The sequence below is a fragment of the Malania oleifera genome, chromosome 4, assembly GCF_029873635.1.
Source record: "Malania oleifera isolate guangnan ecotype guangnan chromosome 4, ASM2987363v1, whole genome shotgun sequence".
Classification (NCBI taxonomy): domain Eukaryota; kingdom Viridiplantae; phylum Streptophyta; class Magnoliopsida; order Santalales; family Ximeniaceae; genus Malania; species Malania oleifera.
Genome location: NC_080420.1, coordinates 97503811 through 97520696, shown reverse-complemented (window position 1 = coordinate 97520696; position 16886 = coordinate 97503811). Strand labels below are relative to the sequence as shown.

General features: G+C 34.1%; 1 protein-coding gene across 1 annotated transcript; it reads right to left on the bottom strand.

The window, feature by feature from the left end:
- Positions 1 to 590: 590 nt before the first annotated feature.
- On the bottom strand, positions 591 to 1196 carry LOC131153899 (uncharacterized). The gene is made up of 2 exons (XM_058106347.1): positions 980 to 1196; positions 591 to 892 (listed from the first exon to the last, which is right to left on the bottom strand). Exons 1-2 carry the CDS (start codon positions 1194 to 1196, stop codon positions 591 to 593), a joined length of 519 nt encoding a protein of 172 aa, XP_057962330.1.
- Positions 1197 to 16886: the final 15690 nt, after the last annotated feature.

Below are 16886 nucleotides of genomic sequence, written 5' to 3'. Positions count from 1 at the left end.
ACCATCGTAGTGTCTGATCGTTGGTTTAACGACAAATTTAAAGCGAAATTGAGAAATTAGGAAAAATTTGTGTTACCCTAAGAATAGTGCTTAAGCCACTTCCACGACAAATCCGCTCTAGTAGAAATGTTGTCAGCAGAACCAGGAATCCAACGTCACCTTCCATTTCCCGATCCACCACAAATCTGTCATGAAATTTGGATAGAGAGAGACAGAGATGGAGGCGTTGGCTGGGCGCAGACGTTGTCTCTCTGTTAAAAAAAACAACCTCTTCCTTCTTCGTGAAGCTTTTGCTTCAGCATGTTATCATTATAACATAAATATATATATATATATATATATATATCTTATTTCAATTATTTTTTGTTTATTTCTTTCATACTATTTCTTTTTATTTATTTATTTAATACACCAATTTAATATTGTTTAACTAATTAATTTATTAATTATTTTAATTAATTAATTAATTTTATTTACTATTTTTCCTAATTATTTTAATTTTCTAGGTCTCTACATCTGCCATATCTATCTCCCTTCCAAGGGTCTCGGCTAGACCCTGCTTGGAAACCCGGAGGCATGGGCCTCTTTCTCTAATTCGGGGTCCCTGCATCCTTTTGACTACTCTCCTCTGCCACAGCTGTCCTATCAACCAATTTGAAGAAATCCTGTATTTTTAGGACTACCACCTGCTTGTAGATATCCTGCCTTAAGCCCCTCTTAAACATCCTCGCCTTTTTAACCTCATTTGGGACGACATAAGGGGCAAAACGTGAATCCTCAATGAACTTTGCCACATACTGTTGGACCATGAGATTTCCCTGAGTCAATTTTAGAAATCCTGCTACCTTAGCCTCTCTGACAGTGGCAGGAAAATAATGATCAAAGAAGATTTCTTTAAATTAGCTCCAGGACATAGCCACTGGTACACGTCTCTGTTCCTCCAATAATCTTGTAGCCATCGACCATCTCTCGGCCTCACCTGTCAATTTATAGGTAGCAGAGAGAACCCTCTGTTCATCCGTACAGTGGAGCACCATCAGTATTTTATCGATCTCTTGCATCCAGTTTTCGGCCACTACCGGATCGGCTCCTCTTGAGAACGTCATAGGATTCATTTTGGTTAACTTCTCAATGGTACTGCACTGGTCTTTCAATGGGCCTCCCTGCTCTCTAGAGCTCCGTGCAATCTCAGCCATAAACTATTGAGTCACACAACACAGAACAGCGTCTGAATTCCCACCACCTGCACAAAAGGGACCTGGACCATTATTAGCACTAGTGTGGGCACTACTACCCCCAGGGTCCATTTTGAAAAGAAGATAAACATAGTCTGAGGACCCTGTCTGTATAACATAACTAACATATTTATTTAACTGAAATCTCATATCCTCAACTCACTTATCATTCTTATTCTCAATTTAAGGTTTAGTCCAGCAATTGAGAAACACAACTCGACAATAGTTTACAATGACTTTCTAGAAATCGTCATCCCAGGAAAGACACGAAAACCACTACGGAAATCCTGCTTTCTGATCACGAAACAAAACCCTAAATACTCATCTTAATTTTCTCAACATTAACTCATGAAATTCTTGATCTATTCATATACTCTGGTATTGTTTTCCGTTGTACATAGTCTACAGAACCTAACAATCTAGGCTCTAATACCAAATTGTAATGACTCAAAAATTCACACCATATTTTTTTTATATTTACACTGTCAAGCTATATATTATAACTCTGATACCCTATATATAAATATCTGTCATCATCACGACCCAAAGTGGGTGTCGTGGTAACCTGTGCATTCCATGTATATTACCTATACAGCGGGAAACATAAATATCCAAACCATAACCCAAAATACACAATACTAGAGTACTACTGATCCACCTATAAATATATACACACATGTACATCATTTCCCAAAAATCCCAAAATACTAAAGGAAAATCCCAAAATACTAAGGGCTCTACTACTCAGCCTGAGACTCACCCCAAAACTATGCCAACTCAGCCACCTCGTCTATCTCTGAGGCAACCCTGCACGTCTCTCTGAGTTACTTGAAATGATTATAATGCTGAGGTGAGACACCTCTCAATAAAGAGAAACATGTTATTACCAATGTGTGGCATATGAGTCTGTACATATAGCATAGTTTTAACTATAAATGAGAAATCATACAAAAGTATCTGTATAATAACCCACACCTATGTCATTAAAAATACAGAATTTCTAAGTTATCTATTCAATCATACTTCAAACTATAATAGGCAATCTCTATTTTCTGTGTATACTATATATATATACATGATTCTGAAAACTTTCTTAGATGGTTGTGTGTCATGATTTAACCACCTCACAACAAGGTTGTGTGGCCCGTAGGCGGGGCTGAACACTAGTTGGTCTACCAGTGCTAGCCTAACTGTATTTATATCTATAGCACGAAAGGCCCGCTCCACCTGGTCCGAACGCCAGGGAGCCATATACCATACCTGTGGCACAATTGGCAATACCATACTCTATTTGAGACGTATGGTTGCACTGTCTATACTATATAGCTATGGTATTGTGCTCTGTAAACTGCTTTATTCCATTAGGGTCTAATGCTATATAATACTATTTCTAATGACATCTATCTATTTTACCATGATTTTGTATAAATTGTATTTACCATGATGCTATAATTCTCTCTATTTACCATGACGTTGTATTAACTGTAAATTTGTATAATCTGTATTTATGTATGTCATGGTTCTATAAAACTCTGTATAATCATGGTTCTATAAAATATTGTATAATCATGGTTCTATAAAATATTGAATATTCATGGTACTGTAAAATGCTCTATAATCAAGTTTCTATGAAATATTGTCTATTCATTATACTGTAATATGAATATCATAGTACTGTGAAATACTGTATATTCATAATTCTATAAAATACTATATAGCCATAGCTCTGTAAGTAAAGCTATATATTATGTGTATCATAATTTTGTAGAAACTATACAGTCATAATTTTGTAAATCTGTAAAAAAAAATCCTGTAATATTCCAATACTACTCATGCCACACAATTAAATAAAATTCATTAATTATAATCTGCGTAATTTTTCATGCTCTGATATGTTCAAAAATCATACTCTGAAAACTCATGATCAAATATTATACTTTACTGATAAAATTTCTAATTTAACTAGCATAACATATTTCCCTTACCTTACTGACTGGGAAACTTGACTTAACGCAATCCTTATGCCCACAGCATACCAAACTCAAAATCCTGTAAAAATATATATTTCCTAATTCAATTAACCCAAACTTAGAATAATAATTATACTCATATTTTCTCTAGGCTCTCATATCTCATTATATCCATAAGATTCTAATCTACTAATCATTTATCAATGTTACCTGATTTCTTGAGGACCACTTGCTGGGATACTCGGCCCATGCCTGAGGTGTTTGGAAACCCAAACCCTGAACTCATAACACTCTAGTTTAATCAAACCAAACAGCATTATATTTCCATTTTACACAAAATCTAAGTTCAGGAAAACTTGATAATCATGAAAACCCTGAAATAACCTACTTATCCTAATTTTGGGATGGTGCCTAAACTTCTCCAACTAAAATTTTGCTCCGGCTAAGTTGTAGAGAATCTCCCTAGGATCATTGTGGTTGCTTCTAATCTTTGAATCGGGGAAAAACGGAGCCGAAAACTTAGAGAGAAGGCAGAGAAATCGTAGGTAGAGAGAGAAAGTAAAATGGGAAATAAAATTTTGCTGAAAATCTGATTTTGCGAATATATATATATACATTGCTGCCACGTGGCTTCATCAATGAGACACGTAGACTCGTCGATGAACCGAAGAAGGGAGTTTGTCGATGAACCAATGGGTCTGAAATAAACCCCCCCCCCTCTCGGTATCTCTTCATCGATGAAACACCAAAACTCATCGACGAACACTACATGAGAGCTCGTAGATGAAACTAGGGTGTTTGTCAACAAACCCTGCTTTATCCCCTTTTTATTTTCCTTTCTCTCTATTATTTAATTGATATAATTTTCGGGTCTCTATAGCCAAACCACGTTATCTCTTGTGTCATTGATTATTTTCTTTCCTTCATTATATCTGTGATTGATTGTTTCCATATTATTCATCGTTGAGTGCTACATTGCATTATCCAATTTGATTTCTGTTTCTGTTGCGCATTGATAATCTTTGCACAACAATTTGCATCTCAACAACTTTTATTTTTTGTACATGTTTCTTAGTTGCTCAACATTATGAACCATAAAGTATAACTAACCTTCTTATAAAATTTTCATTTCAATTTTAAGGGATTCTACAAGCACACATCACACCTGACACAGTACTCCTCCATTTTACGCAGCCTATTTTAATTCTATGTACTACATCTTCTTTAGTTTCCACTTCAGCTTACATAATAGGTCCAAGATATCTAAATCTATCAATGCTATTATTCTTTTGATTATCAAGTTTAAGCTTCTCTCTATTGCTACCTTTTTTGTTACTGAAATTACATTTCATATATTCTATCTTATTCCTACTTATCTTAGACCCTTTAGACTCTAACATGGCTCTCTAAAGTTCTTTCTTAGATCCCACTCTACTCCTACTATCATTAATCAACATGATATCATCTACAAACAATATATATATACCAAGGGATCTCATTTTGGATATTCTTAGTCCATCAATTAGAAAATAAGGACTAAAAGTAAAACCTTGATGTATACCTATTGTGATTGAAAAATCTCTAGATTCACCTCCTACAGTCCTAACGCTAATGACTACTCTATTATACATATCCTTAATGACCTCCGTATATCTACCAAAAACTCCTTTATTTTCTAAGACCAACCAAAGAACATCCTTAGGTACTCTATCATAAGCTTTCCTTGGGTCAACAAAAACCATATGCAAGTCCCTCTTCTTTTTCTTAAACTTTTCCATTAAACTTCTTAAAAGATAAATAGTTTCTGTTGTTGATCTCCTATGCATAAAACAAAATCATTTTTCTAAAATTTTTGTTTCTAATCTTATTCTATGTTCAATTACCCTTTCCCATAACTTCATCATATGACTCATAATCTTAATTTCACGATAGTTATTACAATTTTGAATATCGCTTTTGTTTTTGTACAAATGTACAAATGTATTTTTTTCTCCATTCTTCTAACATTTTCTTGATGTTTATAATAGTGTTGAATAGATTAGTCAATGAATTAATTCCTTTATCCCCTAGACATTTCCAAACTTCAATTGGTATTTTATCTGATCCTATAAATTTCTCACTTTTCATATTTTTTAATGTCATCTTACCTTCAATGACTCTAGTTTTGCGAATAAATCTTCTATTTTTAGTCTTCTCCTCATTTGTCACTTCGAAGTTCAACCATTCATTTTGGTTTTCATTAGCCAACTTATCAAAATATCTTCGTCACCTCTCTTTTATGCCTTCTTCTCTAATTAAGACATTATCATTCTCATCCTTTATATATTTTACATTACCTAAATCTCTGCATTTTCTCTCTCTAGTTCAAACAAATTTATAAATGTTTCTTTCTCCTTCTTTGGTATCTAGTTTAGTATACAAAGTATCATAAGCCTTATGTTTAGCTTTAGTAATAGTCTTTTTTCTAATTTTTTTCTTGCTTCTTTATATTTTTCAAGATTTTCTATATTTCTACAATTTTACCATATTTTATACCAATTTGTTTTTGCCTTAATGGCTTTTTGGACTTCTTAATCCCACCACCAACTTTCTTTACAACCTGAGTATCTTCTTTTACACTCATCTAAAACCTTGTTTGTTATCCTTATGATAGAATTTTTCATTCTATTCCAAATAGTATTTGCATCAACCTTGTTAGTCTTAGTGGCTATATAATCATATTTAATGTGTTTTGATGATATTAACCTATTTGTTATTCCTAGTGTATTCCTATCTTTGCAAATCATATTAAGTACAGGTACAAGTAACAAATACATGAAGGTACTAGATCAAAGGCAAAGATCGGGTTAAGTAGATGTTCGAGTAGGAAAGATCAAGCTTGACACTCACTTGGAAGAACTCAAGCACATCCAAGGAAGCTAATGTAGAATCATATGTAATAGGGAGTGTTTGAGGTAGTGTTTATTGTAATTCTTTTGGTTTTGTTTCATGTATGATTTCTGAGTAAGAGTTAAGCAATTGCACCAACATACTAGGACACATGAGCATTAGGATTTCATTAAGTCATAAATTCAACACTCATTGTTGACTCTATGAGTCTAATCCCATTTTGATAATGACAAACCACATAGTATCTTGCTTGTGCATTGAGATTGTGAATAGGATCATTACTTAGCATGCACTAAAGGTAAGGATGTCATGGAAGCCATGAGGAACTTAAAGCGTATACAACCTGGCACACTCCATGGAATTAGAAAAGCAAAAAGATGAAGAAACTCCAAGTTTTCAATTGTAAAAGGGTATCTAGTATTACTTGTATTTACATATCTCATATGATGTAGTTGAAAGCTAAAAAAGACCTTAGTCTGACCTTAGGACTCATGCATTTCATGAAAAATCTATTTACATTAGTTCTAAGTTGGATGGACATTTTAGAGGCAAATAATTCTGAAAAATAGAGGCCTCATTGACGAACCTCTTGGCCTCGTCAACGAATTTATAAAAGCCACTCGGCAACGAATGCTCTGCTCTCATCGACGAGAAAACACCAAGAGCTCAAAAATCTTAAACAGTCCACCCGTCGACGAACCCATGTTCTCATCAACAAACGAGTGTTGAACACTAATTGACAAACGTGTGCACTCGTCGAGGAGTCTATCGGGCAGACTGACTCTCCAGGGCACAAACGGGCAGAATTTTCTTAACTAAAATATATCTTGATTGATCCAATGGTCAAGATGCACCCATCTGCTAACCATGCTTATATATTTTAGCCTAAAACCCTAGTTTTACATAGAAGTACAACAAGAAGAACAAGAAGAGTACAAAGAAGAAAAGTACTTTAGCAACGTTTGAACCTCTTGCCTACACGCTATTGCATTCATATTTTTAGGCATACATTACTCTCACGATCAAAGGGCATTCACTTTTATTTTTGCAAGCAAAATAGTGTTCTTTGAGGTTTGGTAAACAAAGTATCATTTTTTATATATAGATCTTTATTCTCAAAGTGTTCATACTCTCACAATTTTATTGTTAAATATTCGTTGAGGGCAAGAACTAGAATTTTTCATATATATACATAGCTTGATAATTTTCTTTGAGAAAGGGGTTTTCTAAAGCTTTTAATCTCTTAAAGTTATCACGTCTATTCTTTATTCAAAGATTTCATCTCAGCTTTATTATTGCAAAACATATTTGATTTAAGTCATTAAAGCAAACTTGTCGTTCAAATATTTTTATAAAGATCATACATTTGATTAGACCTTTGGAGCATATTTGTCATATATATTTTTATACAACAATCATTCATCATTTATTACAAAATATTTTATTGAACATATTACATACACTCAACTGAGCTTCAATTTATATCATCTAATTATGCATTAGGATTTTATTGTACTCATTAGCTTGTGAGAAGCATTAGAATTTTTCAAGAATCCTAATTTGTCTATTGTATTGACAGTTTGGGTTGTGAACTGGCATGAGGAGGAAGCACGCCTATTGTAAGCAGCGTACTGTAAAGGGAAGCTTCATCCCAGTTAAAGAAGCAGAAAAGTGAAATCCTTGAGTGAGTTGCTCAAGGAGAGGATGTAGGCCAGGGTAGGCCAAACCTCGTAAAAATATGTGTTTGCATCTCTCTTACCTCACCTCCTTTTAATTTCCGCTTGCGTTTAATTGTCAATTTTATATGTATGTATGTTGCTAAATATTACGTGCACTTTAGAATTAATTAGGTATCACAGAACTTATTAAGATATTAATTTTAATTAATTTTATTAGATAGTGTAATAAATTGAAATCTAAGTATTCCCTAACCTATAATTATTTTGTTAAATCATAAATTAGTGATTAAGTGATCAAATAATCTTAAGAAATTTTTAAGTACCCAATTCACCCCCTCCCTCTCTTGGGATTACACCTAAATTAACATTTGGTATTAGGGCGAGGTTACACTAGACTTAAACGTTTTTTGTAAAATATCACAATGGCACACAATTGGTGTAACCCCATTCAGTGAGGGACACTCATCCACATGACTACCCATATTTTGTGGTGTTAACTACACATGTTGGAAACAAAGAATGAGAATCTTTCTTCAAAATGCTGATTGGAAAGTATGGAAAGTTGTTTCAGAGGAAATCATATTCCTATGAAAATTGTAAAGAAAGAAAATATACCTAAGACTTAAGATGAATACACAGATGAGGACATGAAAGCTCTTCAAATAAATGTTGCTGCAATGAATCTATTATATTGTGCTTTAGACATAAATGAATTTAATAGGGTCATGGCATGTACAACTGATAAGGAAATATAGGATAAATTAGAAGTCACATATGAAGGCATTAAAGATGTAAAAGACAGTAGAATAGATATCCTAACAAGTGAATACGAAGCTTTTAAAATGTCTTATAGTGAATCAATCCAATCCATGTACACCAGGTTCACTCACATCACGAATTCATTGCATGATCTTGGTAAAATTTACCCCACTTATGAAATGATCAGGAAAATTCTTAAGGGATTACCACCAGTCTGGGAGGCAAAGGCTACAACCATAGCAAAAGGACAGAACCTGAAAACGATGACACTAGATGAGTTGATCGGGTCGCTTATCACATACGAGCTGACAATAAATGAAAGACTGAGTGAGAAGAATAATATTAAGAAAGTAAGAGCCCTCAAAGCATCCTTAAGCAATTATAGTGAAGAAAGTTGTTCAGGATCAGAAGATAATATGGCTCTTCTAACCAAAAAGTTTGGAAAGTTCTTGAAAAGGAACAGGAAGTATACCAAAAAATTCCAGGGCTCAAAAACAGAAAAGGGAGAGTAAAGCAAAAGAAAGCAAAAGGATGATCCTCCTACATGCTATAACTGCAGAGAAGTTAGGCACATCAAGTCAGATTGTCCCCAACTGAAGAAAGCGTCCAAAAAGAAGAACAAGGCACTAAAGGTCGGTTAGGAAACTCACAGTACCAGCAGTTCAGACTTTGAATCTAGTGACGACCAAATTGCAAATCTATGTCTAATGGATCACGAAGACCATGAGGTACAATCATTTTTCTTAGCTTCATCATATTATTCTAGTGATTCTGATAATGATGATAGCATGATTTCGTATGATGAGTTGCAACAGGAATATCTACATACTCTTAAAATGCTTGAGAAAATGACTAAGACATATTCTGATTTGAAATTAAAATTAAAGGAATTTTCAAAGTTGTTGAAAAGACAAAATGAATCTCATGCATCTTTAATAAAAGACGAGGATTTGAAAATTGAGGAGTTAGAAAGAAATTTAGAAGATAAATCTAAAATTATTTATAAATTCACAGAGAGTCAAAATAATTTTGAAAGACTTCTTGGAGCTTAAAGAAATTCTCTAGACAAGGAAGGTCTTGGTTTTAATGGAAAAGAAAACCTCAAATGGAAACATCTTTTCATGGGATACTTTATGAGAGAATCAAAATCTTATGTTCCAACTAAAGACGCTTATAGATATACTACATGTTTTAAATGTTAGAGGTTAGGTCACATAAAATTTGACTGTCATTTTAAGAACAAATATGTTAAAATTAAGAAAGTCCATAAAGTCAAAGGAGGGTCAGTCACTAACCCCCATGGAACCAAGAAAATATGGGTACCAAAATTAGTCAATTGAATGTCCATTGCAGGTGTGCTTGAGATCATCCTCTTCAAAGGATAGATGGTATATGGATAGTGGATGTTCTCAACATATGATCAGAGATAAACCAAAATTCGCATTCATCACACCTAAGGATGGAGGATTCGTCACCTTTGGCAACAACGCAAAAGGTATAATCATTGGAGTAGGTAAGGTTGGTAACGAACCATCCCTTGTTATTGATAATGTGTTATTAGTAGATGGTTTAGAACATAACCTATTAAGTATAAGTCAAGTATATGATAAAGGTTATAGAGTTTCATTTGAACATGACAAATGCACTATAGAGAATAAATTTGAAAACAAAATATTGTTTATTGCTGATTGTCATAAAAATGTCTACACCACTGGCTTTGATAATCTTGCTTCTCAATATGTAACTTGCTTTTCTGCTATAAATAAAGCTAGTTGGCTCTAGCATAGGAGATTAGGTCATGAAAACGTGGACTTATTATCTAAACTAGTTAAAGGAGAATTAGTTAAGGGATTACCTAAGACAAAATTTGCAAAAGATAAAATATGTGATGCATGTCAACTAGGAAAACAAGTAAAATCTAACTTTAAGAAGAAGAAAGTTATCTCCACCACTAGGCCACTTCCAATGTTGCACTTAGATCTTTTTGGTCCTAATCCAACTCAAAGTCTAGATGGTAAATTATATGCTTTCGTCATTGTTGATGACTATTCTAGGTTCACATGGGTATTATTTCTTACACATAAAGATGAAACATGTGAACAATTTACTAGACTTTGCAGAAAAAATCCAAAATGAAAAGGGCTACAAAATAACACACATTAGAAGTGATAGGGGAACAGAATTAAAAATGATGGTATAAAGAACTACTGTGACAAAGAGGGTAGTTGAGTGAAAGAATAGATCTTTACAGGAAATGACTAGAACTATGCCTAACAAACATAAATTACCTAAATATTTTTGGGTTGAGGCAGTGAACACCACACGCTATGTATTGAATAGAGTTCTAATTAGACCCACTCTAAATAAAACTCCCTACAAATTGTGGAATGGTTATAGACCGAATATTTCATATTTTCATGTCTTTGGCTAAAAATATTTTATTCTTAGAGATAACGAACACCTAGGAAAATTTGATGCCAAATCAAATAAGGGTATCTTTCTAGGTTATGCATTAGATAGTAAAGCCTACAGGGTATATAATAAAAGAACGTTGACTGTAATTGAATCCATCCATGTAGTGTTTGATGAGTCAAATCCCTCTTCCAAAAAGCCTGATGAGGATGAAATTGAGATAAGTAAGGTATTAGAAAAATTATCCATTGAAAATAATTCAGATAAGAGCAATGAAGTTAATGAAACATCGTATGAAGATAATAAAGTAGAAAGAGAGGTTAACGAGCTACCTAGGGAATGGAAATATGTAAGGAATCATCCCATTGATCAAATCATAGGAGAACCATCATGTGGAGTAGCTACACTATCTTCACTCAGAAATATGGTTAGTCACTTTGCATTCTTATCACAAGAAGAGCCTAAGAATGTGAGTGAGGCAATTAAGGATGAATCATGGGTGACATCAATGCAAGAGGAATTAAATCAATTTGAGAGAAATAAAGTCTGGACATTAGTTTCTAGACCTGATAATCATACAGTTATTAGGAAAAAATGGGTTTATAAGAACAAGAATGATGAAAATGGAATAGTAGTTAGAAACAAAGTTAGACCAGTAGCTCAAGGATATAACCAAGAGGAAGGCATAGATTTTAAGGAAACGTTTGCTCCTGTAACTAGAATGGAAGCCATAAGAATGTTACTAGCATATGCCGCTTTTAACAATTTTAAATTATATCAAATGTATGTCAAAAGCACATTTTTAAATGGCTATATTAATGAGGAAGTTTACGTTGAACAACTCTAGGATTTGAAAACCACGAATTTCCAAATCATGTCTATAAATTTACTAAACCCTTGTATGGATTGAAGCAAGCTCCTAGAGTTTGGTAGGAATGACTTAGTGATTTTCTCTTAAATAATAGGTTTACTAGAGGAAAGATTGACATAACACTCTTCATAAAGACTAAAAATGATAATTTTCTCCTACTACAAATATAAGTAGATGATATCATTTTTGGAGCACAAACAAAGAGTTATGTCATGAGTTTGCCATCTGCATGCAAAGTGAATTTGAAAAAAGCATGATGGGTGAACTTAACTTCTTTCTAGGACTTCAAATCAAACAGGCAAAACATGGGATTTTTATAAACCAATCACAATACATTAGAGACTTGCTCAAAAAGTTTAACATGGAAGATGGTAAAATTTTAGGAAAACCCATAAGCTCTTCCTCAAAATTAGACAAAGATGAGCAAGGTATACCGGTGGATGTTATGTTCTACCGTAGAATGATTGGTAACCTGTTATACCTGACTGCTAGTAGGTCTGATATCATATTTAGCGTATGCTTGTGCACAAGATTTCAAGCTGCACCTAAAGAGTCACATCTACTAGCAGTTAAAAGAATACTTAGACACCTTATTAGAACTATTGAACTTGGATTATGGTATCCTAAGTACACTTCTATTGAGATTGTTAGTTATTCTGATGCTAACTTTGCTGGCAGTAAAGTGGATAGAAAAAGCATGAGTGGCACTTGTCACTTTTTTGAACAATCCTTAGTTTCTTGGTTTTCCAAGAAACAAAATTCAGTTGCATTATCCACGGCCAAGGCTGAATATATAGCAGCTAGAAGTTGTTGTGCCCAAACGCTATACATGAAGCAACAACTAATGGACTATAGATTGCACTACAAATATGTTCCTATAAAGTGTGACAATATGAGTGCAAAAAACATCTCAAAGAACCCCATATCACAATCACAAACTAAGCACATAGAAATTAGACATAACTTTTTTTCGTGACCATGTGCAAAAGGGTGATGTGACAATTGAGTTTGTGTGCACAGATGAACAATGGGCGGATATATTCACAAAACCACTTTCAAAGGATAGGTTTATCCAAACTATACGTGAATTAGGATTGATGCACAGTAAAGAAGTTGCGTAGAGATATATCAGAATACATAACTGAGGAGGAGCAACTTAAATTAAAATTTGGTAATGGCTATTGCATGTTAAATTATTTATGGATATATGATATATGTTGATGCGCACATGAATTTTTTAACTTTAATGAACTGAATTTCTTACCTATATCATTGTCGATTGAAATGTGGTTGTATGTTCAACATGAAATTTGATCTCACAAAACAGCTATATCTTTCTAAAGGGGGAGAGATAACTTGCATCACAAGGGAGAGAGAAATATTTAACTTTGTATATCTTTGTGTACCTTTTTGATTGATGTCAAAAGGGGGAGAGAACATTTATTAGAGCAAAAAAAAAAATTTTTGATTACATTGCTATATTATAAATCATGCATTATCTTAAGGAGAGCCTTGTTTGGCTTAACCTATTTTTGCCTATGTATTTATCATCATTAAAAAGAGGGAGATTGTTGACTCTATGAGTCAAATCCTGTTTTGATAATGACAAATCACATAGTATCTTACCTATATAGAGAGATTGTGAACAGGATCATTACTCAGCATGCACGGAAGGTAAGGAAGTCATGGAAGCCATGAGGAACTTAAAGCGTATACAACCAGGCACACTCCATAGAATTAGAAAAGCAAAAGGATGAAGAAACTTCAAGTTTTCAATTGTAAATGGGTATTTAGTATTACTTGTATTTACATATCTCATATCATGTACTTGGAAGCTCAAAAAGACCTTAGTCTGACCTTAGGAGTCATGCATTTCATGAAAAATTTATTTACATTAGTTCTAGGTTGGATGGACATTTTAAAGGCAAATAATTATGAAAAATAGAGGCCTCATCGACATACCTCCTGGCCTCGTCAACGAACTTATAAAGGCCACTCGGTGATGAATGCTATGCTCTCATCGGCGAGAAAACACCAAGAGCTCAAAAATCTCTGACAGTCCACCCGTTGATGAACCCATGTTCTCATTGACGAACGAGTGTTGAACACTCGTCGACGAACGTGTGCACTTGTCAACGAGTTTATCGGGTGGAATGACGCTCTAGCGTGCAATGGATAGAATTTTCTTAACTAAAATATATCTTAATTGATCTAACGGTCAAGATTAGCCCATCTTGCAACCATGCTAATATATTTTAACCTAAAACTCTAGTTTTGCATAGAAGTACAACAAGAAAAGTACAAAGAAGAAAAGCACTTTAACAACGTTTGAACCTCTTGCCTACACACTATTGCATTTAGATTTTTGGGCAAACACTACTCTCACGTTCAAAGGGCATTCACTCATATTTTTGCAAGCGAAATCGTGTTCTTTGAGGTTTGGTAAACAAAGTATCGTTTTTGATATATAGATCTTTATTCTCAAAATGTTTATACTCTCATAATTTTATTTTTAAATATTCTTTGAAAGCAAGAACTAGAGTTTTTCATATATATACATTGCTTGAAGAATTTCTTTGAGAAAAGGGTTTGCTAAAGCTTTGAATCTTTGAAAGTTATCACGTTTATTCTTTATTCAAAGATTTCATCTCAGCTTTATTATTGCAAAACATATTTGATTTAAGTCTTTGAAGTAAACCTGTCATTCAAATATTTTTATAAAGATCATACATTTGATTAGACCTTTGGAGCATATTTGTCATGCATATTTTTATACAATGATCATTCATCGTTTATTGCAAAATATTCCATTGAACATATTACATACACTCAACTGAACTTCAAGTTATATCATCTAAGTATGTATTAGGATTTAATTGTACTCATTAGCTTGTGAGAAGCATCTGAGTTTTTAGGGAATCCTATTTTTTCTATTGTATTGATAGTTCGGGTTGTGAACTAGGGTGAGGGGGAAGCTACGCCTCTTGTAAGCAGTAGATTGTAAAGGGAAGCTTCATCCTAGTTAAAGGAGCGGATTAGTGGAATCCTTGAGTGGGTTGCTCAAGGCGAGGACGTAGGCCAAGGTAGGCTGAACCTCATAAAAATATGTGTTTGCATCTCTCTTCCCTCATCTCCTTTTAATTTTTGCTTGCGTTTAATTGTCAATTTTATATGTATATATGTTGCCAAATATTACGTGCACTTGAGAATTAATTGGGTATATAAATAAAGTGAAAAGAAAAATTTTAAGAAGGAATCACAACAGGGCTTCGTCGACGAAGAAATTCCAAAAGCCATAAAAATTTTAGATTTAATGGATTCGTCGACAAACTCGGTGTTCTTGTCGACGAACCTTTCAGACTCGTCGACGAAGACCAGCCTATAAATAGGTCATGGGTCATTTTCTTCTATGAAATTCTCTCTCTCTCTCTCTCTCTCTCTCTCTCTCTCTCTCTCTCTCTCTCTCTCTAGGGTTCAACCCTTCCACCTTGTCTCTTCGATTTTGGCCCAGATTTAGCCCGATTCGACAATCGGAAACCACCACGAGGTTCCTGAGGCGATTCTCTTCAAGTTAATCGGAGTAGAATCGTGATTTGGAGTTCTTGGGCACCACCCCAAAATTAGGGTAAGTAGGATATTTTAATATTAAATTAATTATTGACAGTGTGTGGGCCTAAGAAATGTTAAATGATAAATATTCTAGGGTTGAACTGATTAAGTTAGGATTTTTGGAATACAGGGTACCATTTTCCATTCGATTTGGGCAGAATTTCAAGGAACATGTAAGGGGAATAAAATTATACCAGGATTTTTATTAAATTTGAATCGGTTATTTTGAGTATAGGAACCGTATAATTATAGTATGATTTACTGAACGGTTTAGGCAATTGAAAATAATAGTTTTGGTCATAAATCATATTTGGGAAAAACTGTGTGGCATGAGAATAACCTTTCATAATTAACTGGTTGTAATATTGTTTGGTTTTGAATATTGTTCGATTATGAATACTATTCCGTTGTGAATACAGTCTGCTTATGGAAATTGTTTGTTTGTGGATACTACTTGATTGAGAATACTATCTGTTGTGAACATATACGTACAGTGAAGTACGTAGCTGCCTTATGTGGGCCACGTACTAAGAAATACACAGCTGCCCTACATGGGCCACATACTGAGTCATACGTAGTAGCTCTATGTGGGCCACGTACAAGGTAGTACGCAGTAGCTCTATGTGGGCCACGTACTATAACTTATGCAGTAGCCCTCTGTGGGCAAGGTATAAGGTAGTACGTAGTAGCTCTAGGTGGGCTACGTACTGTGACATACCCAGTAGCCCTATGTAAGCCATGTATAGGGGAGTACACAGTTACTATATGTCGGTCACGTACTGAGAATGATGGGGGTTGGGAATGATTTGTGTAGTATTCTGTGTGATGTAAATGGAATGTATTGTAATCCTGTGTGGATGTGATTGAAGCGTACCATAATTCTATGTGGTTGTGTGGTGATGTATGTGAATACGTGCATTCTAGAATATGATTGATATTGGAATATGTGTGAATACTAATATGTGAATTTTTTTTTACATGAATATTTATGGCAAAGTAAATATCTCCGCTCAAAGGCTTATTGTGAAAGGTGTGTGCCCAAGTCGATATCAGTTGTAGTCATACCCGAATCAAAGGGTACGGTTACAAACACTATCAGAGCATAGGGAAGGTACATGTATAGGCATGTAATCTACCTAATCCTCGAGAACTTTCGCTATATATATTGGTTTTGTTTGTGTGACTATAGTTTGTATGTGCCTTGCTAGTTGTTGTTGATTAATTGATGAGTTTACTTTGTATATATATTATGTTGACTATATGAGTCTGATCCCGTTTTGATTATGACAAAACCAATGTTTCTTACTTGTGCACTGAGCTTCTTAAACAGGTTTATCCTTAGCATGCACTATTGGTAGGAACTTAAGCAAGCCATACGGACTATGAAGATCAAACTTCACTTATGACATCTAAAGAATTGAAAGAATGAAGACCTATTTTCTATTGTATTTCCATTCATTTT